General features: G+C 47.7%; 1 protein-coding gene across 1 annotated transcript in view; it reads right to left on the bottom strand.

Annotated features, from left to right (window-relative positions):
- Positions 1-23,492, bottom strand: part of Med15 (mediator complex subunit 15) — a 64,543-nt gene that overhangs the window by 28,861 nt on the left and 12,190 nt on the right. Inside the window, 2 exon segments of the mRNA XM_028862753.2 lie at positions 1,858-1,909; positions 13,673-13,760. Coding sequence (XP_028718586.1) covers positions 1,858-1,909; positions 13,673-13,760 — 140 coding nt within the window.

The raw sequence follows: 23,492 nt of genomic DNA, 5'->3' as shown, positions 1-23,492 counted from the left end.
GCTTAGCGACCCTGGGCCTTTCTTCCGGGTCCAAAGTCACAAAGACCAGTGACAGGAACCCAGGCTGGGGATAAAGGAACAGCGCTGAGCACCTCCCCTTCCAGCTCACTCCAGTGTGGCGTCACCGCCATTTTCTAGGTGAGGGAACCGAGTTTACCTTTTACGAAAGAGGAGTCCTAACAACTGGCGGTCCAGGGCCTCCTGCTTAGTCCTTCCATGTGAGTATGTGAGCTGTGTGCATCCCAGGATACTATCCTAAAGAGCTGGGCATGGAAATCCATGCCAGGATATCCAGCTGCCTACTCTTCAGACTTTTTCTTCTCTTAAGTACCTAAGTACCTTCCAATACTCCAAAAAAAGTAAGATTGGTGAAGTCTACCTTGCTGGCCATTCTGGTAAAGACTTAGTGAGGAACTGGCTTGGAGTGATGGTTCAAAGGTCGTGGCTGGCTAGTTTTATGCCAACTTGACACAGCTGTAGATTTTTTTTGTGGGGGGGGAGGGGGTTTGAGACAGTTTCTCTGTGTAGCCCTGGCTGTCCTGGATATCACTCTGTAGACAAGACTGGTCTCAAACTTCATAGAGATCCACCTGCCTCTGCCTCTCGAGTGCTGTGATTAAAGAAAGGTCTTTGCCGCCACACTTGGCTAAGAACGCACTATTCTGGCAGAGGACCAGAGTTTAGTTCCTAATACCCACATCTAGCAGCACACAACCGCCTGTAACTCCAGCTCAAGGGGATCTGATGCCTCTAGGCTCCATGGGCACCTGCACTCACATGTGCACACCCACATACAGAGATACACACACACACACACACACACACACACACACACAATTTAATAATCTTTTTTTAAAAGTTAGTGTGGAGTAGCCAGGCATGGAGGTGCACACTTTTAACCCCAGCACTCAGGAGGCAGAGGCAGGCGGATCTCTGTGAGTTCAAGGCCAGCCTGGTCTACAGAGTGAGTTCCAGGACAGCCAAGGCTACACAGGGAAGGCCTGTCTTGGGGGAAAAAAGAAAGAAAAAAAAAGTTAGTGTGAAGTAATTATCACTGAGCATTGGAATTCACAATGTCCTCCCTTGCTCTCAGTGACCAGACACTAAAGGCTGTGACTGCCACTACAACCTGCATTCTGCCCCCAACCTGGGGTGGGGGTGGGGTGGGAGTGGGGTGGGGGTGGGATGGCCATCAAGACAAGCCCGTCTGGGGCTTACACAGCTGTCAGCTGGAACTCGGTGCTCACCAGCCCTGGTGCCCGGCATGGGCTGTGTCCATCCAGCAGCACTGGGAGCCTCTGCCTAACACCAAGGTGCCAAGAATCTTGTCCTGGAGGTTATGACAACCCATGTCTGAAAAGCCAGGGAGCTGCTCACCAGGCTAACACCACAACAGTCCCTTCTGAATCAGAGGGGACAAGAGTTGAGGTAAGGGGACCCTCAGCACAGCAAAGAGAGGGAGCGGGGACTTGGGTAACTGACTTCAAAAACTTCAGTCTCATAGAGACACACAGTTCAGGTCTCCTAGGATTAACAAAATCAACTTTTTGGGAATAAAACCCGTTACAAAGTAAACTGCTCACTTAAGAACTACCCAGAGGCAAATGGAAACGTCATAAAAGGAGTGAGAACAGAAGCCCACTTCAGATCACGTTGGGGCCAACATTTCCATAAGTCAAAATGCACATTTTAAAGGCTGAGGCCTAGGAGGGTGGGGAGAAGCAGTGAGGAACATCCCAGAAACATGTGATGTCCTAACTCAGATGCTAAGGACTGCCTGAGAGTTCCTACCACACAGACACAAAATACAGCCCCTCAAAGAAGCACAATCACCCCAAAATAGGAACTCTTACTTACGAATATCTCGAAAATGGATAATGAGTCGGGCCACAAGGGAAAGGTATTCGTCCTAAAAGTGAAAAACAGGAAGTACTTTAATCCCAAAAGGAGAAGCAAAGGCATGTGACTCCCCCTTGTCACCCCTGATGGCCCAGCCATCCAGCTGAGCTGCTTTCTACAAGCCTTGGCCTCTGGAACTGCCGGATATGGCCACAGCCACTCACCTGACTTGGCTTCCTCTGGAATCCACCTCTCACAGGGAGGCTGTCAGTGATCCCCCGCTTAGAGGAACTGATTAAGAAGGGTGTAGAGAGCTTCCACCCGGACAAAGAGAACACTTCAGCTAAGAAAACCCATTGCAAGCTCCTCTTATCACAGGGCAGTCCATGTGTGTTCACGTGTGGTGTCCAAGGACTTGTCCAAAGTCTCGAGGCTTGCACTATTGATGTGTTAGTACTTTAGCTTTTTGGAACAACACTGTGGTGGCCTTTCCCCTGCTGGTGAGACGGGTATTTACACACAAATCTGTGTGTGTTCCAAAAGAGAGATATGGTCCTTCCTTCTTCTCCAAAGCCTTCTAGAACTTCCAGGATGACTGAGGATGCTCTTCTGTTAGCTGAACAGAGAGAGAAAGAGCAAAGCTCCTCTCGAATGTGAGAGCTGAAGACCACTGCCTGCAGAGGCCTTTTCTCTGAGCTGTCCCGTTTATGGCCATCCCTCCCTCCCCCCCCCCCCGAAACGCCCATTCTGCCAGCACAGAAGTCCCGAAGAGCAAAGCCCTGGAACCGCCGTCTGCACGAGCTGCTCTCCAAAGCAATCCTGGGACTGACAAGGTGACGGAGGAGAAGACAGAAGAAGAGCACAGACTGAACGCGTATGGAGCCCTGTCCAGTTAGGACTGTCTGCAGCTGTCATCCCTCATCAACTTCCAGACTCCATTCATCCCCGTCTCCCGGGACAGAGTAAGACGAAGGGGGAGCTGGGAAATCTGTCCCCAAGGGGAGGGGTCAGACAGTGGGAAAGGACGCACAGCTGGGGCAGGGGACACTAAGGGGCTCTGTCAGCACCCCTTCCCAATGCCCCATCAATTTCTGACCGAAAGACCGTGTGTCAAGGGAGGCCTGGTCCCCAAAGTGCGCTCCTGTGGTGAATGGGGAATAGGGATGTTGGAGGCCAGAGTCAGGAAAGGAAACAAGATGGCCGAGGGCCAGGCAGGTGCACATGTGACTTTCTGTTAAAGACCTACACTGTTTCTCCTGTGATCTTTAAAACAGTTTAGCAAGTTTTTTTCTACTACCATGAAAGACATGACTGGAAGAAGCAGGTTCCAGAAGGAATGACCTACGTTTACTCAGACCCAAGACACAGTAGACGAAGTACAGGAGTACGTCCCCAAAGTCTTTTCCACATATAGGCTGGGACAGAAGATCCAGTGCCTGGGGCCAGGTGTGTAGACACATCATGTTGAGATGACCAGCACCACTTGTGGCCTACTAAGTACGACAGTCATCAAGGTCCAATTCAGCTTTATAGACGAGGACAGAGGGGCGGGGCAGAGAGAGCAATTAGTTACAGGGCTTTCTCACATGCAGAGCGTATTTTATGCACCTCAAAAGGGCTGGTCACCTAGGAACATGTTGGGTGTGTGGGTAAGCTGCCAAGGAGACTTTCCACAGGAGACTTCAGCTACTGTCACTGCGCCTTTGACCCCAAAGCTTAGCTGCCATTTGCTCCTTGGCTGCTCACCATCAGTGGTGGACACTGGTGGCCAAACTGAACTTCCCACAGGAGTGAACATTCCCATCCTGTTTGAAAAGAGAGAGTATGGCCCTTCTTTCATCTCCAGAGCCCCTAAGATTTCTAGGATGACTGAGGAAAGAGGCTGAGGGGCAGATAGCTGCCCTTTTCTCTCTGCTGCTCCTGCCCCGCTCCTCGTCACTATTTCTTACGTTCGGGCTGCATCCGAGGCAGTTTAGGAGACTATAAACAACGACCCCATAACCCGAGCAGACATGTCTAAAAGGCCCAGGTACCAGGCCCAGGTCTAAAGACTTTACATGTGTTAACGCCTTTAGCACTCCAACCCCCAACCGATACAAAGATGACAGACACTAGCTAGTTTACAGAAAACACTGACAAGGCCAGGAGCAGCTGGGGGTGTGGCTTGGCAGCAAAGCACATGTGAGGCCTGAGCTCATGCACGAGAACCCCCACCACACACACACGACAGGAGAGTGTGGGTGTCAGCCTCACAGGCTTTCAAAATACCCATCAGTCCTGCAGCCGGAACAAACCACGGCAGCCTAGAATGAGCCCCCACAAGATGTGAGAAAGGAAATGCCAGTGTCAGCCGGCACTCTGCCCAAGGGCTCTGAACACAGCCACTCCCATCTGCAGAAGAAACGCTAAAGGTCAGATGAAGTCATAGGAAGTATCAACTACCAGGAACTAGGCAGCAAACAGCCTTTCCAAACATACCGTGCTATTGGGTTGCACTCGGAAAGCCTATCAAGCTTTCACAACTGAGAAAATGCAAGAAACCAAAAGAAAAACTCAAAATTCAACAGAAACAAATGAGTATCAAAAAAACCAAAACCCTCTTTTAAGTGATCCTCTTCTGTAGAGAAGAAAAAAAACCCCAAACTGCATCAGTTCTCAGTGAAGAACATGGACACAAGTAAGGCTGCAAAGGGACCTTAAACTTAACAATAACCACACCTGGTCACCAGTGCAGATTATCTGCCAACGACAGGAAAGGCCACGGGACTCCTACACAACACACGTGGTTCCAAGACACTCTCAAACAACTCTGTATGGTTAATCTCAACTGAAAACACAGAGGGAAATTATAGAGCTTTATTCATTATTTCAAAAACATGCTGGCGCATGCCTTTAATCTCAGCACTCGGGAGGCAGAGGCAGGCAGATCTCTGTGAGTTCGAGGCCAGCCTGGGCTACAGATTGAGTTCCAGGAAAGGTGCAAAGCTACACAGAGAAACCCTGTGTCGAAAAACCAAAACAAACAAACAAACAACAACAAAAAAAACCCAACAAAACAAAACAAAAACCAAACAAACAAACAAACGAAAACCCACAAAAACATGCTGTTTCATAGTTCTGTCCATAAAAAAAGCATGAAGCAAGGCAGGATAGTGAGTTCAAGACCAGTCTGGGCTACGAAGTGAGACCCTATCAAAAAAAAAAAAAAAAAAAAAGGAAGAGAGAAAAAGAAAACAAAACTAGCCAACTATAAACATGTGTGACCCTTTAAGAGAAAAGAGCCATGGGACCCAGAGACCAGAGCCTCTAGATTGGTAGTCATTTATTACACCAGACCCAGGACACTAATAATTCATCACCAGTCTGCCAATTATGAATATCTTATCAAATGCATACAAAACGCGGTTCCTTGTGACTGTTCTACTTCCCACACAGAATGCTCATCACGCCATTAAGACTCACCCTGTGCTAACATGAACACTTCATACTTCATACAGCCAAACAATACCGCCAGACATGGACACATTCTACTTATCCACCCATCAGTTAACAGGCATTGGACTGTCTCTATTTCGGGCTTTAAGAAGTTATTACTTTAGTTTGCGTATGGGTATTTTGCCTCATGTATGTCTGTGCATCATGTGCATGTAGTGCCCAAAGAGGCCAGAAATGGGTTTCAGATGCTCTGGAATTGGGGTTAGTCCTGTTGTGAGCCAACACATGGGTGCTGGGAATTGAGCCTGGATCCTCTGGAAGAGCAGCCAGTGCTCTTGACCCTGAGCCCTCTCTCCAGCCCCTCCACTTCTGGCTGCTATGAATGATAACATGAACATATCAGCATAAGTTTTTATCTGGATGTTTTCATTTATGTTAAAATATACCTACGAAAATATACATAGAGTGTTATTATTCTTTGAGAATCACTATATTGCTTTTCATAGCAGAGGCACCATTTTACAGTCCTCCCAGCAACGTATTTCTCTACATTTTGTTAACATTGCTTCTTGTCTTTTTTGTTTTTAGATGGGGGTCTTGCTATGTTATGCTCAAGTGATCCTCCTGCCTTAAGTCCCAAGTAGCAGGAACCACAGGTTCATCACTACCAGCTAATAACTCTTGTTTAAATCATAGCCATCACAACAGGTATGGACTGGTATCTCACTGTGGTTTGGTGGTTTTTTGTTTTTGTTTTTCAGGCAGGATCTCACTATCTCACTATCCCTGACTGGCTTGAACTTGTGGCAATCTTCTTGCCTCAGCCTCCCGAGTGTTAGGGTTACGTCCACATCTCAGTGTTTGTTTTTTAACTTATTTCACCCATTATTTGTGCATGTGTGTGTGATCTGTATGTGGGCACTTCATGTCACTGCACACTTGTGGAGGTCAGAGGGCAACTTTCATGAGTCGATTCTCTCTCTCATTGCTTTGACCCCAGCACCTCACCAGCCTTAACCATTAGCAGTGTTGAATCTCCTCACGTGCGTCTTGGCCGCTTTCCACCTTCTTTTGAGAAATACCTATTCAAAGCCTTTGCCTATTTTTTAGTGTTGTTTACATAAACTAGAGAGTCAGTCCTCACCACACACATTACTTACATTTTCTGCAGGAGTTGTTTTTCAGCCTCTCCATGTGTCCTCTAATGCACAGAGGTTTATATTTTAATTAACTGCGCATGCATGTAGGTAGACAAGCTATGGACATGCAAGGAGAGGTCAGAGCACCGCTTGCAGCGCCGGGTCTCTTCTCCCATGGGGTGGCAGGCCAGAGCTTCCGGAAGGTGCTCAGGCAGCAGTGCCCTCCTTTCCTGCGGAGTCTTCTCACCAGCCCCCAGGGCTGGTTCTGATGAGGTCAGAACCGGCTGCTGCTTCTGCTGCTTGGGCTTCTGGAGTTACACCAGAAAGCTGCTGCCTATGGCTAGGGATGCAGCCCAGCTGACAGGACAGAGCATGCCTCGATGCACAAAGCGGAGGCTTTAATCACCAGCACTGCACAGCCTGCGATCCCAGCACTCAGAAGGTAAATGCAAGAGGTTCAGAAGATAAAGGTTGGGCACTGAGCCTGGGCAGGTAGCTGGGGAGGGCGTTGACAGAAGTGACTGTCCACGAAGATGTGAAGTCATTTCTTTTTTTTTTTTTTTTTCTGGTTTTTCGAGACAGGGTTTCTCTGTGTAGCTTTGCGCCTTTCCTGGAGCCCACTTGGTAGCCCAGGCTGGCCTCGAACTCACAGAGATCCGCCTGGCTCTGCCTCCCGAGTGCTGGGATTAAAGGCGTGCGCCACCAACGCCCAGCTTGAAGTCATTTCTTAAGGAAATGTCCTCTTTAGGAACACTGGGCAGCAGGAACTGGACTACAGCAGATACTGTCACCAGTCCCTCTGCTGATGGTTGCTTAGACTGCTCAATAAACACCCCAGACACAGAACGAGTAAAGTGCACAGGCTTTTCCTAGTTGATGAGTATAACCTGGAATTTGGAACTGTTTGCTGTTGGCTCTAAGACAATATGAAACCAAACTGTAGCTGTAACTAACCAATGAGATCTGTATGTGACAGAACCAACTACTAGGAACTACAGGAGCGATTAAGACACTGTCACCATTACTGCTGCCCTAATTAAAAACAGAAATTTTGGTTGGGCGGTGGTGGCACATGCCTTTAATCCCAGCTCCCCGGAGGCAGAGCCAGGCAGATCTCTGTGAGTTCAAGGCCAGCCCGGTCTACAGAGCAAGATCCAGGACAGGCACCAAAACTACACTGAGAAACCCAGTGTGTGTGTGTGTGTGGGGGGGGGGTCAGGATCAACAGAAATTTTGGACTTAGTTCCTTGGCAGCAGGAAGAACACAGACTGCACCGTGATTAAAGTAAATAAATAAATAAGTCTCTGATCAGGCTGCACACACACTGACCTACATACCTCCCTCTTGTGCTTTTTCCCTACCTCTACTTCTTTTTGTGAATGCTGCGATGTCTAAGTTGTTTTCTCTAGGTGTAACTTGTGGGCTGGGGCTTAGATGGAAATGGATTGACTGTGTCTATGAAATTATCTGTCAAATATGAACAGTCTCAACCAGAACAGAGTAGATACGTAAAAAATAATTGATTTTCCATAAAGGACCTTTTTCATAGATAAAATGACCAAATTAGAATGACACTAGGAAGGGGGGGGACTAGCCCTTTAAGGAATGAGAACTTAGCTTAGCTAGTCTCTTTTTTAAAAAAAAAAATTGTTGGCCAGGCAGTGGTGGCACACACTTTTAGTCACAGCACTCAGAAAGCAGAGGCAGGCAGATCTCTGTGAGCTTGAGGCCGGCCTCGTTTACAAAGCGAGTTCCAGGACAGCCAGGACTACACAGAGAAACTGTCTGGAACATATATATATATATGTTTGGTGGGGCTGGCCTGACTTACCTAGTAGACCAGGCTGGCTTCAACTCAAAGAAATGATCTACTTCTACCCCAGTGTTGGGATTAATGGTGTGCACTACCATGCCCAGCTTTATTATCTTAAATTTATGCCAACAGTACACACTATAAAGAACCTAACGTGCCGGGTAGTGGGTGGCTCGCACCTTAAATCCCAGCACTCGGGAAACAGAGGCAGGCGGATCTCTCTGTTAGTTCAGGGCCAGCCTGGTCTACAGGAGAGAGTTCCAAGACAGCCAGGGCTGTTACACAAAGAAACTGTCTCGAAAAAGCAAAACAAACAAACAAACAAACAAAAACCCCTAATGAGTAACTTTAGAATTCCGAAGTTATTCTCTCCATGGGATCCTTTGTCTTGTATTAAAATTCTTCCTATCTTACGAACAGAGAAAACTAGCAAAGTGACTCGTTGGCCTAGTGTGTAGAAGTAGAGTAGGGTTGGCCTGGGTTCAACCCCCAACAATGGGGTTGGGGGCATGACAAGAAACAGACCGTTTTACAATTACCTTCACCTGGTTTCTCTTCCAGTCCCAGGCACTTCAGGAGCCTTGGGTTGCCAAGTCCAAGAACCACACCACATACAACCAATCCCGAAAATGTCACAGAAATGGCATCAAGAAACCCTGGTCACAAGGATACAAGTCTCTTAAGAGGCTTGACGCCAAGTTCCTAAGGAACACGTGCTTTGCCTAGAAGCACAAGGAAGGCCTGAAGAAGATGCAGGCCAACAATGCAGAGGCCATCAAGGCCCTTGGGAAGTCTGAGGTGGTCAAACCCAAGATGCCAAAGGGCCCACGGCAAGCTCAGCCGTCTGGCTTTCATCGCTCACTCCACACCTGGGAAGTGCATTAGAGGCTACGTGGCCAAGGGTCATAGGCTCTGCCAACCAAAGCCCAAGGTTCAAACCAAGGCAGAAGTCTCAGCTCCAGCTCAGGCTCCCAAAGGTGCCCAGGCCCCTGTGAAGGCCCACAGAAAAGGTTTCTATCTGCCAGTGTGAAGACAGATGGACTGGTGTGACACACAGACACACTTGCAGATGATCAGGACCCCATGCTGTTTTTACAAATAAACTTGAGGAAAGATCTGTTAAAAATACCTTCACCTTTGCCTCCTATTGTCACTCGTCTCTAAAGAAGCTGTAATATCTCTGATCTTATTTTAATTATGTGTGTTGTGAAGGGTGGTGCCCCGGTGCAGTGCCTGCAGAAGCCAGAAGAGGGTGCTGTCTCCTGAACCTGTATGCTTGCCAGGATTTCAAGGAAAGCTCATTCCCTTCCTCCACAACTTGACTTTCCAGTTCCTCTCCCTCCTCGTTCTCCTCAATGCTCTGGAGTACGACCTTTTAAATCTCTTTCACAACTGTTCTAACAGAGCCTTGGAAACCAGAGCGGGCACAGTGAACCTGGGGTGCCACGGTACCTTGGGTAGGAAGGTTCCCACTACAACTGCAGGCACCTACCTCCACGGAGAACAGGGGGTAAAAAGAGGGCAAGCAACTGTCTGTCACTAAAAATAGACGTTTCCAGGTGTGGTGGCGTGCACCTTTAATCCCAGCACATGGGGACAGAGGCAAGCTGGTCTCTTTGAGTTCCAGGCCAGACAGAAGCTTCATGGTGACACCCTGTCTCACACAAACAAACAAAAAGGCGACAGACAGACAGACTAGTCAACACTGCTCCCACAAGCAGTTCTCCCCCAGTTAGTCAGGGCCTACTGGTGGAGTTAGCGATTTAGAGATGGCTTCAAAAGAGATCACTGAGGCGCCACTTGTAAAAATCAACGACCAAGGCAGAGTGAACTGCACTGGGGAGGGGCTGATGAACCTCTGGGCACCTCCTTTGGGAGCTAAGGTTTATTCACCAGCCACTAGAAGGTTCTCTGGAGATGGCTAGTCTCTGGTGGGAACGCAACCGTCACTGGACTCCCTGCCCACACAGGCCACTGATCACACCAAAAGGCAGAGGTAACTTCCCTTCCCGACCCGCCGCACTGGCCTTAGACTTCCTACATACAAAAGACGCTCTAGGACTTGAGGACTAGAAGTTCCAGCTCTTCCTCCAGAAACAAGCAGTGACACAACCAAGTCTCAGCTATGTCACTAGTGAAACTATGTGAAGGTCCTGTAGCAAGAGCCACACACGATCACGAGTGAAGCCTGTAATGGATCTTCCAGCCCAGCCCAGCCCCTCAAAAAGCAGTCACAAGGAAAGGCAGAAGACAGACCAGTAGAAGTACCCAGCTAGACAATTCCAACCACCTCAACTCCAGACCACAGACCCAGGAAAACTAAAGGGTTATTCCTTTAAGCCACTAAGTTTAGACTGGCTTGTCATGAATTAAGACAATAAACAAAGCTGAACCAACAAAACTAATATTTTAGAAATAGCTGATTGATTCAACTAAAATTTTTTTTTTTTTGGAGACAGGGTCTTACAATGTAGGTCCGGCTGTCCTGGAACTCACTATGCAGACCAGGCTGTCCTTGAACTCACAGAGATCCACCTGCCTCTGCCTCCTAAGTGCTGGGATTAAAGGTGTGCGCCACTATGCCTGGCTTCGATTAAGTCTTTACCAAAATTCCTTTAACTGTAGTAGATGTCTTTGATCCCAGCACTCAGGAGGCAGAGGCAGGCAGATCTCTGTGAGTTCGAGATCAGCCTGGGCTACAGAGTGAGTTTGGGACAATCAAGGCTACAGAGAAAGACCATGTCTCAAAACTACAGCTCAGTGGTAGACTGCTCTGAATGAGTCTCTGACACCAGCAGCACCACTGCAAAACAAATACAAAGGACCAATAAACTACCCATCTCCCAGATACTGCAAATGAGATGATCTATGTACCAATAAACCACCCATCTCCCAGATACTGCAAATGAGATGATCTATGTACCAATAAACCACCCATCTCCCAGATACTGCAAATGAGATGATCTATGTACCAATAAACCACCCATCTCCCAGATACTGCAAATGAAATGATCTATGTATCAAATATATAAACTACTACTTAAAAACATCCAAGGATAAAAATGTACATCTCACCACAGAATGTTTACACATGGATGTCATTACTGACCAGATAAACACCGATCAGAACCACAGTGACGGTACCAATGGCTGCAGTAACAAAGAGAGACAAGGACAAATGTGGAGGGAACAGAGCCTTGAGCTGCTGCTGGACTTCACACAGTACAGCTACTTTGGAAAAGTTTAATAGTGATGAGTCAGAGACTCAAACCCCAAGTATGTAGGGAGTTTTCGTTTCCTCAAGAGAAATGAAACAACTCTACATAAAAACTAGTGAGTATTTAAAGTAAAGTTATTGTTCACGATAGCCCCCAAAATAAAAACAACCCAAATGAAGACTGATTACACCAGTATACAGAAAACGATGTTAATATAACTCAACAAAGAAAGAAATCAGGGACAGTCATCATGCACATGTCTTTAATCCCAGCACTCAGAAGACAGAGCAGGTCATATCTCTTGAGGCCAGCCTAGTCTACTGTTGTGGAATATTATTTTAAGGTGTGTTACAATTGTTTATGCTGTGGAACATTTGCTTTAATGATACAAAGATGTGTTGTGGTTTTTTACATTGCATTTGTTTAACTTTGTGAAGCTGTGTTACTGTGCCTGTTAAAAACACCTGATGGTCTAATAAAGAGCAGAATGGTCAATAGCAAGGCAGGAGAAAGGATAGGCGGGGCTGGTGGGCAGAGAGAATAAATAGGAGGAGAAATCTGGGAAGAAGAAAGAGCAAGAACAAGGAGAGGAGGATGCTAGGGGTCAGCCGGTCAGCCAGCCACCCAGACACCCAGCCACCCAGCCACACAGCCACCCAGCCACACAGCCAGCCATGGAGTAAGAGTAAGATTTACAGATGTAAGCAAAGATAAAAGCCCAGAGGCAAAAAGTAGGATAATTTAAGTTAAGAAAAGCTGACAAGAAATAAGCCAAGCTAAGGCCTGGCATTTATAAGTAAGAATAAGCCTCTGTGTATTTACATGGGAGCTGGGTGGCGGGCCCCCAAAAGAGCAAAGAGCAAAAACAACCATAAAATCTTGTCTTGAAAAACAGAATCAAGTATGCACTACAACATGGTTAATGTATGAACCCTGACAAGATTATGCTAGGTGAAAGAAGTTGCAAAAATCATTACGATTGTGTTTATAAAGCAAGGTCAAAGGGGAAAATCCACAGCAATAAAATAGGTGAGTGGCTTCTGTGGCTAGAGGGAAATGGAGCAAGACTGCTAATGTGTATCAAGCTTCTATAAAATATTCTAACATTACATTGCAGTAACTGTCCACATGACTCAGAATATCCTAGACGGCTGAATTATATACCTCAAATGGGTGCATTTCAGTTCCTTAATTCAATCTCAATAATACTTTTAGAAGAACAAAATGTATGTCATACCCCCAGAGAGCAGTCCACAAGCTCTTGAAACTTGTCCCTCCATGTGCATGTAAACAGAGACGCACTTCAGCTTCACTTCATGTCTGCCATTTCTGCATCACTTTTTAATGGATCATTTACTTTTTTAATGGATTTATTTGTTTGTTTGGAGATGGTCTCACTTGTAGCCCTGGCTAGCCTAACTCAGTATGTGGACCAGGCAGGCCTCAAATCCACCTGCCTCTGCCTCCTAAGTGCTAAAGATTAAAACCATGCACCACCACATCAGCTTTACATTAAAATTGTGGGCGGGTAGGGGTGGAGATGGGAATGGAGCGGAACGGGTAGCCAATGTGCATGAGAGTGTAGGTGCCTGTGGAGGCCAGAAGACCCATGGAGCTGGAGTTTTGGCTGTCGCGAACCAGCCTCCATGGGTACTGGGAATAGAACTTGGGTCCTCTTCGAGAACAGTCTGGTCTGTAATTGCTGAGCCGCCCTCCCAGCCCGCTGTTCCACTTCCAGCCTCCACTCCTGGGAGCTAACAAATTATGAGAAAGTCACTAAAGGCCATGGTGCTGCACCAGCCTGGAAATCCTTCTACCAACTCCACCTGGGAAGCTCCAAGCTCAACTTTACCAAACATTGCCCACCTCTCTGAACAGAGGAACCAAAGAGGAATGGATCCTGTGCATCAGGGATGTGCAGGCTCCAGGAGCATGAAGCCAGCCTCTCCTCCATAGGAGCAGTGGGATCCAAGGAGCTCCCTGTAGGAATCACAGGGCTGACTACACACATCTGACGGGGTCAGAGGCAGGACCTGCAGACTCAGTGCCCATCCAGGAGTCTTGCCTATTCCATGGACACGGGAGGTTCCAGAGTGCTGTGGTGAAGCCAGCTGTATCTGAGATCAGCAAGCACTCCCCCTCCAGGATCCACGCAGAAGGGCTCACTTTCAGCAACTCTCCCCTCCTGGAACTGCTCTGCTGGGGACTTTGGCCAGCAGGGTCTTACCCGGGTCTTGGCCTTCAGGAACACATGACTCTCCATATCCTTGCTAGATTTACTGTGGGCCACACCAGCTTTCCTCATGGCATCCTCACTGAAATACAAAAGAAGAGATATTTACATACTACACTAGCAGGTCTCCCCAGTAGACAGGTGCATCCCGGGGTAGCCAGCCTGGCCACGTGCGGGCGGGAGGGGGATGAAGGGAGAGGCCCTCGGCAGAGCGGTGGCCAGAGCTAACCAGAGTAAGGGCCGGGCCTCGAGAAGGGGGACAGGAAGGTGATTCCCAGAAAGAAGAGAAGCCCCCGGGCAGGAAGAACGAAGGGACTGTCCCAAGAGACTGCTGAGATGATTGGTAATCAGGCCTCTGATTTCCAGGCCTCTGAGTGGCCTGAGCCTCCACCCAGCTCTCCATCTGAGGACAGCGGGGCTGCAGTGCTAGCCTCCTCCCTGTAAAATCAACAGTCCACACATGTCACATCCCATCCCCCAAGGCAAGAGTCTGTGCAGCAGTTTCATGTTTTCCTAACAGGGCCAAAGAGACCAGCTCCAACTTCTACTTACTGAGAACAGGAGACAGTTCACACCAATATAAAACAACAATAAAGTATCTAAAATACATTTTATACACAGATATGAAAGGACTATCCTAGTAAAGGTTCTACTTCACAATATGAGGGGCCAAACAGAACACATACTGCCTCCCTCTACCTGTACATACACAGGTATGTATATGTTAGAAAGAAAGAACAGATGTGTATATGTTAGAAAGAAAGAACAGGTATGAGGGCCTGGAAAGATGGCTCAGTGGTTAAGAGCACTTGCTGCTCTTTGAGAGACCCGAGTTTGATTCTCAGCACACACGTGGCTCACAACCACCTGTAATCCTTGTTCCAGGAAATACAACATGTATATGTTAGAAAGAAAGCACAGGTATGTATATGTTAGAAAGAAAGCACAGGTGTGTATATGTCAGAAAGAAAGAACAGGTGTGTATATGTTAGAAAGAAAGCACAGGTGTGTATGTGTTAGAAAGAAAGAACAGGTGTGTATATGTTAGAAAGAAAGAACAGGTGTGTATATGTTAGAAAGAAAGAACAGGTGTGTATATGTTAGAAAGAAAGCACAGGTGTGTATATGTTAGAAAGAAAGCACAGGTGTGTATATGTTAGAAAGAAAGCACAGGTGTGTATATGTTAGAAAGAAAGCACAGGTGTGTATATGTTAGAAAGAAAGCACAGGTGTGTATGTGTTAGAAAGAAAGAACAGGTGTGTATGTGTTAGAAAGAAAGCACAGGTGTGTATATGTTAGAAAGAAAGCACAGGTGTGTATATGTTAGAAAGAAAGAACAGGTGTGTATATGTTAGAAAGAAGACAGGTGTATAAGAAAGAAAGCACAGGTGTGTATATGTTAGAAAGAAAGCACAGGTGTGTATATGTTAGAAAGAAAGCACAGGTGTGTATATGTTAGAAAGAAAGCACAGGTGTGTATATGTTAGAAAGAAAGCACAGGTGTGTATATGTTAGAAAGAAAGCACAGGTGTGTATATGTTAGAAAGAAAGCACAGGTGTGTATATGTTAGAAAGAAAGCACAGGTGTGTATATGTTAGAAAGAAAGCACAGGTGTGTATATGTTAGAAAGAAAGCACAGGTGTGTATATGTTAGAAAGAAAGCACAGGTGTGTATATGTTAGAAAGAAAGAACAGGTGTGTATATGTTAGAAAGAAAGCACAGGTGTGTATATGTTAGAAAGAAAGCAGTGTGTTAAGCGGGGCCTGCGGCCAGGCTGCTCTGCTCTGCTCTGCTCTGCTCTGCTCTGCTCCGCTCTGCTAGCAGCCTGACTTCTTGCAGGTAAACAAATCAGCAAGTTGGGGGCTCTGAACTGGAACTCAGTGAAGCTGGTACTCCAAAGCATTCTGACCTCCAAAACACAAACCAACTCAGTCTACTTACTCAAGACCAGGTGTGTGGACTACGGCCCCTCGCCTCTGACAGCACAGGAAAAGCACACGTAGGAACATCGATGATGAGACACACCGAACACATTGGGACGAGTGAGACGGCTCAGCAGATTAAACAACAGCCACACGGGCCTGGCAACCTGAGTTTGACCCCACGTGCACGTCATAGCACACGCATACCCTCTCTATGCCACACTAGTTAATAAATCCAATTAAATGTAAAACATCACTTTGCTAAACCCACTAATAGGCATATCTGAAGTTCTGGCAGACAAGATGGCAGCAGCAGGTGCTTGCTTGCAAGGTGTGGAGCAGACATCTGAGAACGGTCCCTGGAGGCACAGAGGCACGACAGTGATGAAGTACAGCGGCACCGAGAACCAGTCCACAGGCAGTGTAGGAACAGACGTGGGCAGGAGCGGGGCCACTGGAGACCCAGGGCACCGGGGCCGAGGCTGCAAGGCTTCCACACTGGAGATGGAAACATCACTGAGATGAAGTGGACCTGTGTTCAGAAGCATGTGTTGTACCCTAAATAACCTGTAAACCTCACCTGCCCAAGGAGCAGGTAACTTCCTGGGATTCTGGGAGTTGTAGTTCTTGAAAAATAACGACAAAGCTTCATGGGGAAAGTACGGTGGCCTATGGGTTTTGTCCATAAAAGCCCCAACAACACAAGTCACAGGGCCACTCAGCTGGAAGTTCCAGGGAGTATTCCTGACCAATTTCCATCTTGGTCAGTATTTAATATTTTAATAAAAGCTTGCTTTAATTTAGCCCAAAATGGTAGAACTGGTTTTTCTCCATAGAATCTCAGGATTAACACATGCCTCACCTGTGTCCCCAAAGCCCTATCTGTTCCCTTTCTGCCTTCTGGCAGGTATAAAAAAGGGACCGAGAGGTAAACAGCCACAAAAGCTCAGTAAGAATTTTGAGGTGCAGAACAGTCTACCAACACCAGGTCCCAAGGGAGGGCAGCAAGTCACTTGCAGATGAGCAGCACAGTCAGAACACTGATGAGGACACAGGAAGAGGGGAGCAGGCACAGGAGTCTGAGGGGACATAGTCACACATGGGCTCTGTGTCGGACACAGCTGTCACCAAAGGCCAAGCCAGGCTCCTAAGAGGGCTCTCCCAAACTGCTACCAGTTCCTTTCACTAGAACCAGTCAAGGCAGTCCAGCCTTAGCTCAGTAAGAACAGCCGGCAGCAGCGTCCTGCAGCGAGCAGACAGATCCAGGACAGAGCAGACTGTGTCAGCTTTCAGACAGTTAGACAACTAATCACAACCAGTGACCTGGACAAAGAAAGGTGCTTAGTGAGCAGCAGGCAAAGTGTCCCAGGACATCAACTTAATGTGCCTTCCCAGTGAGAAATCACTCTGCGTACTGGGGTTCCTAAAGGAAAGACGAGGAGGCTCTTTAGTAATAGCACATGACTGGCCCTGGCTAATGCACAAAAGGGAACTGAAAACCTTCCCTGCTTCTGTAGGCCTTGGGCTGAGACACTCCACATACACCGTCATCCTTAAATCCCCCTCAGGTCCCGGTTACACTCTGGACAACTTAAACAGAGAGACTGTAAGTCTCGCCACTTGGGCAGATGGGAGAGTAACACAACAAAGGCCAACGTTGTTCTTTTCAAGTTGTTACCCAGGGCCAGAACTACATCTGAAAACCTAGCAAAGCTGGGCTTCTCCTGAGACGAGCACAGGAGAGCTGACTCAAGGGCGGTCAGGATTTAAGGGTGGCTGAGACCCTTGCAGCCCCCTTGAGCTGCCCTTTCAAGGCCTGTCCTTTGATGTGGGGATGGGCCTAATGGCCTGTTACGGGCTTCAGTCATGGCAGCATTTTCTTTCCTACAGTTCCTAACTAGCCTGGTCAGGGCAGGGTACCACTTAGCTTCCAGTACTAGTGGAGGCAGCGCTCCTCAGCATCCATTTTATTACTTCAAGTTTCTCCTGCATCATCAGATGCCAGGGGACATTGCTGAAGGGTGACCTCTACCCTCCCATCAGAGTGCCGTCACATGATACAGAGGGCATGGGAACCAACTGTTAAAGACCCAGAACTGAAGGCATCAACCTAGCTGGGAGCCAAGGATAATCCTATCCTGACAAGCTGGAACATCTGGGGGTGAGGGGTGACATGAACGCACACCACGCCACATGGAAGGATACAATCCCAGCTGGAAGAACCAGGTCTGCTGTGAGCCTACAGAACAACACCACGCTCTGCCAGTCTTACATCCCATTCACGGTGCCCACACAGACAGTCTCTTCATATTTAATAAAGCCAGATGTGAACCATATTTTGAAATGTTTTTGCTTATTTCCAGTCAAGTAGAGTGGAAAGCAGCCAAGCACTTGGCCTTCTTCTCCAATGCACTTTGTCCCAACACCCTCACCCCTGCAGGTCTTGGGTGTGGCCTGACTCAGTCCTCCCTTACTGTTAGACCACAGGTTGGCAGAGGCTATGATCAGGTATAGTTAACCCTGGAAAACCTGGCTGCAATCCAGCCTTCTGATCACCCTGAATGAGCTTGGCCATCTCCCCACCCACAGAGTGCTTTCCAGGCACTTTGACACACCCAGCCTCCTGTCTCTCTTGGGGCCTGACACTAGGCCCCTTCTTATGTCACCCATCATCCTGTCCTGGCCACAGCTGCCTTGGTGTCTGGTTTAGAATGGACTGATAATCATTACAGGCCCAGATCTCCCTTCACAAAAAGGCTGGAAGGTGGCCTGACTTCCACAGCTGCCCTTGAAGCATATGTTTATCTGAAAGGCACTGCCTGGCACTGCCCAAGCAGCAATGAGTGAGACAGTAAGAAACCCTGGGGGGAATTGGCATTGCAGCACAAGCCTTTAATCCAGTGGTTCCTAACCTGGGTCATGATCCCTTCAGGGGTCACCTAAGACCATCCTGTACGTCATATATTTACATTATGATTTATTAACAGTAGCAAAATTATAGTTATGAAATAGCAACGAAAATAATTTTGTGGTTGTGGTCACCATAATATGAGGAACTGTATTAAAGAGCCACAGTATTAGAAAGGTTTGAGAACCACTGCTTTAATCCCAGCACTCGGGAGGCAGTGGCAGGTGCATCTCTGTGAGTCTGAGGCCAGACAGGTCTATATAGTTCCACGACAGTCAGAGCTACACAGTGAGATCCTGTCCAAAAAAAAAAAAAAAGAGAAGAAGAAGAAGGAGGAGGAGGAGAAGGAGGAGGAGGAGGAGGAGAAGTAGTCAGAGATCCTAATTGTACAGTGATATGGCATCCTCTAATAAAGTCCAGTGCACAGTAATATTATTGTCTTCCCAGATGAGGTACCAGTGAGTCCCTGCAGCTCCTTCAGACCAAGCTGTCCCCACATGGACTGCCTCATCTTGGGCATCCTCAACAGTGGACCACTCTAGCACTCCAGCACAAAGGCCCTCCTCCATGGCTGTGCTAACAAGCACAGAGCAGTCTGTCCACTCTTCTTCCCTGACCCCTGCCGACCCTTTCCCATGCCTTGGGACCCGCTCAGCTCTGTTAGGACTCTTTGACCTCACTCTCTTCATCACTGCCCTCTACCCAGGCAATGCCCGGCTCCTTCCTTGGCTGGCCTTCTTTCACACCGAGGGAAAGGGTATCAACTCCTCTGGTCTCCTGAAAGATTCCTTTCCCCTTTGGGTGTCAGATTCACCATCCTGAGCTCAAAAGACAGCAGCCCGCCCCCTCACCTTTTTTAAGGTTTATTTTTTGTTAGTGGTGCTTTTTTGAAATAGGGTCTCTCTATGTAGTTCTATCATTGAGCTCACTATGTGGACCATGCTGGCCTCAAATTCAGAGATCCTCCTTCCTCTCATCTTGAGTGCTGAGGTTACCTGGCCTTGGCTTTTGTTGTTTGTTTTAAAGATGTATTTATTTATTTATTATGCATACAGTGTTCTGCCTGATCATATGCCTGCACACCAAAAGAGGGCACAGATCTCCTTACAGATGGCTGTGAGCCACCATGTGGTTGCTGGGAATTGAACTCAGAACCTCTGGAAGAGTAGCCACTGCTCTTAACCTCTAAGCCATCTCTCCAGTCCTTGCTTTTTGTTTTGTTTTTGTTGCTGTTGTTTTGTTTTTTGAGATAGGGTTCATGTAGTCCAGGTTGGCTTTGAACTCACTATGTCACTGAAGATGACCTTGAAGTTCTGGTCCTCCTGTCTCCCTTGCCAAGTGCTAGGAATTTCTGCCCACACCATCTTTATCCAGGCGGACTCCTGGCCAATTACTACCTGTGTATACAGTCTGTTCACCCACCCGGAACAGAAGCACATGACTGCATGGCAGCTCCCTCCCCCAGTGTTTAGACCTAAACCACTAGTAACCAAGTACTAGAAGACAACGAGGAAGGCGCACACAGCATCAGGACAGCAGAGCTTCTGGCAGGCCTGTCACCAGAGACGGGTATTAAAGATGTCTGCCACCTTTTCACCACCATCTGTCAAGGAGCAAAGGAAAGGCGTCCCTTTTGTTCCATGCATTCCTACCTCCCCCTCTTCACAACGGGACACCACTAGGGACCTACTCTTTGGAAAAGCCCCTAATGCCACACCTAGAAGATATGGAAAGCAGGTCCCAGGAAAAAACTACAACGGACGGGGAACCCAGTAGCAAGAAGCCCAAGGTTAACTGTGCGGAGACACAAGTAAAAAGACATGGGTAAATTATCAACAAGATAGAAAAGCAACACCCCACCTGCCTGAAGGCAAAACCAACTATCAACAGCAGTATGCCTCTGTGCATGGCGTATTGATTGTGTAGGCATAAAATGTGAACATTACTGATTCACTCAGCCAAACACTGGGAACAGAAGCAGAGATAATAGAGTGCAGGGCTACAAAGCAAGTCTGCAGACCATTCAGGTAACATAAGGAAGCAGCATGTGCGAGTTAGTGTGAACACAGACACATGCCAGAGGACAAAGGTCAAAGGTGGCCAAGAAGAGCAGAAGGCCAATGACGTTTGCAGTTCATATGCAGTTCACATTTTAGGGGGCTGGGAGGCGTCTCCATGGGTAAAGCGCTTGCTGCACAACCATGAGGATCTGCGCAGTGAGGGTCTGCGCGGACCCAGCACCACACAGAACGCCAGGTCCAGCAGCACTCATCAGGAACCACAGTGCGGAGAGTTCGGAGTGGCAGATCCTGGAGCCCTGCTGGCCTCTAATCAGTCAGAGACCTGTCTCAGGAAATAAGGCAGAGAGCTCTGATGGAAGAACCCAATGTTTACCTGCAGCCTTACACCCCCACCCCCACCCCACACAAGAATAAGGGAGACAGTGTCTCACTATGTAGCCTTGGCTAGTCTGGAACTATAGCTACTATGTTGACCAGGCTGGGCTCAAACTCCTCTAGAGATCCATCTTCCTGCCCCTGCCTCCCAAGCACTGGGATTAAAGGTGTGTGCCACCATGACTAGCCTAATACATTTATTTATTCATTTATTTAGTTTTGGGAGAGAGAGAGACAGACAGACAGACAGACAGACTCACCATGTAGCCTTGGCTGATCTGCAACTCACTATGTAGACCAGACTGGCCTTAAACTCATAGAGATCTGCCTGCTTCTGTCTCCTGAATACTGGGACTAAAGATGTACACCACCACAAAAAAATTTTAGTCATTAAATATTAAATTGTCTACTGTGGTGGTCTGAATAAGAATGGCCCCTATAGCCAGGCGGTGGTGGCGCACGCCTTCAATCCCAGCACCGGTTGACAGAGGCAGGTGGATCTCTGAGTTCGAGGCTAGCCTGGTCTACAGAGTGAGATCCAGGCCAGCCAGGGCTACGCAGAGAGACCCTGTCTTTAAAAAAGACAAATACAAAGTTATTTGTGGGGAAAAATCAAATCATGAAAGCTGACTGTGGCGACTCACCTTCTCATCTCAGCTCCGACCAGTGACTGAGGCCAGCAGTCTGCTCCAGGTTCTCCTGGACTAGAAACTGAGATATAGTCACTAACCAATAACCGTGAATTATTGAGTTAGGACAGCTCACACCTGTAATATAGGACATTTGGGCAGCTAAGGCAGGAATTTAAAGCAAGTTGAAACCAGCCTGGGGTACAGAATGAGACCTTGTCTCAAAAGGCAGGGAGTGGTGGTCCACTCCTCTAAAGACAGCGTTCAGGATGCAGAAGCGGACAGACCTCAGAGTTCCAGGAATGCCAGGGCTGCCATAGTGAGACTGTCTCAGAAGGAGGTGGGTAGAAAAGGACTAGAGAGACGGCTCTGCTGTGAGGAGCACTTTCTGCTCCTAGAGAGGACCCGTGTTCATTCCCAGCACCCCACGCAGTGGTTCACAACCACAGTCCCTCCCGTCCGGGGGCCTGAGACCCTCTTCTGATGAGCACCCTAAGTGCATGTGGTGCGCAGACATACACACAGGCCAACACTCACATACACAGAACACAGTGATTTTAAATGCTCATGATGTATCACAGACACAGAAAACTCCTGGGGCTGGAGAGATGGCTCAGAAGTTAACATTTTGTACTGCTCTTCCGAAGACCAGAGTTGAATTCCCAGCACCCATGTTGGGTGGCTCACAACCACCTGCAACTCCAGCTCCTGGAGATCTGACACCTTCCTCTGGCCTCCTCAGGCACCTGCATGCACAACCTCCTGAAACATAATTTAAAATAAATCTAAAAGAAAAAACTTCTTAAGGTTTAAAGCTATTTCAAAAACTTAGAAATGTGCTTGCTCAGAGTATAAATTAAAATGTCTTTCTGTTCTTAAGAGGAAAAGTATATGCCACAGAGAACTCCACAATGAACATCAGCCACCGTTGAGGAAAATCTGATTCATTTTTCTTTCTGTGGTGCTCAGGATGGAGTCCAGGTTGTACATGCTGGGCAAGTGCTCTCCCTCTTGGCTCCATTCTCAGCTTATTCACATTTCTAAGCCTTCCTGTGTCAGCTAAAAGACATAAAGCTTCTCTTCTAGCAACAAACCAGGTCACAGAACAGAAGTTGGTGGGACTTGGGGGGAGGAAAGGCTACCATGTCCACACTCTTGAAAGGGACCTTCTGGCTCAGCCCCAGTGCTTCCCTACACCCCAGAGGAAAGGCCTCTGTCCTCCCCACACAAGCCTGGTTCTCATCTAGTCTCCTGCTTCCTCGGGGTCTTCAGAGTGCCAGCAGCCAATGCCACTGCTCACCTTCTAACGTACAGCAGCAATTCCCTGCCCGCAAAGCCAGGTGGTCTCACCTTCCAGGGAGGAAATGGTGAGACATCAATTGTTTGGACACCAAAGGAAACACCTGGGCTCTTAAACCGCACAGGTAGCTGAGGCACATCTGTCAAACTATAGTACAAGGTCTTCCTTTTATTAGCAAACAAGCAGTCAACAAACATTTGCAGGTTCCCTGACTTTAGATTCATTCATGGGGGTGGGGGGTACACATCTGTGCACACAGAGGCTAGGAAGAGTGTGAATTCTTCAGAGCTGGAGTTACAGGTGTGCTTGTGAAATGCTCAGTTTGCTGAATGGGTGCTGGGATCAAAACTTCCGTTCTCATAATTGAACAGGAAGCACGCCAACCACTGAAGCATCTCTCCAGCCGCAGGTTCACAAGACAAAAATAGCCTATTTCAGAATTGAACTCTTTGCCTACATATAGGAATGGGTATTTTGGACTTGAAGAGAGCGGAGCCTTGCACATTTTCTCTTCACACTTCTCTCAACTGCTCAGCTACACTCTCCTCCTCCTGCTCCTCCCAGGAAGGCCAGCGGGTGAGATCAACGAGGGCTAGCCTGAAGAACAGCCAGCCTGCCACCCTTTAAACTCTGAGCTGGCTCAAATGACATGAGCT

The sequence above is a fragment of the Peromyscus leucopus genome, chromosome 12 (assembly GCF_004664715.2).
Source record: "Peromyscus leucopus breed LL Stock chromosome 12, UCI_PerLeu_2.1, whole genome shotgun sequence".
Taxonomy (NCBI): Eukaryota; Metazoa; Chordata; class Mammalia; order Rodentia; family Cricetidae; genus Peromyscus; species Peromyscus leucopus.
Note: the sequence above shows the minus strand (reverse complement) of the source record. Positions and strands in the feature narration are given on the sequence as shown.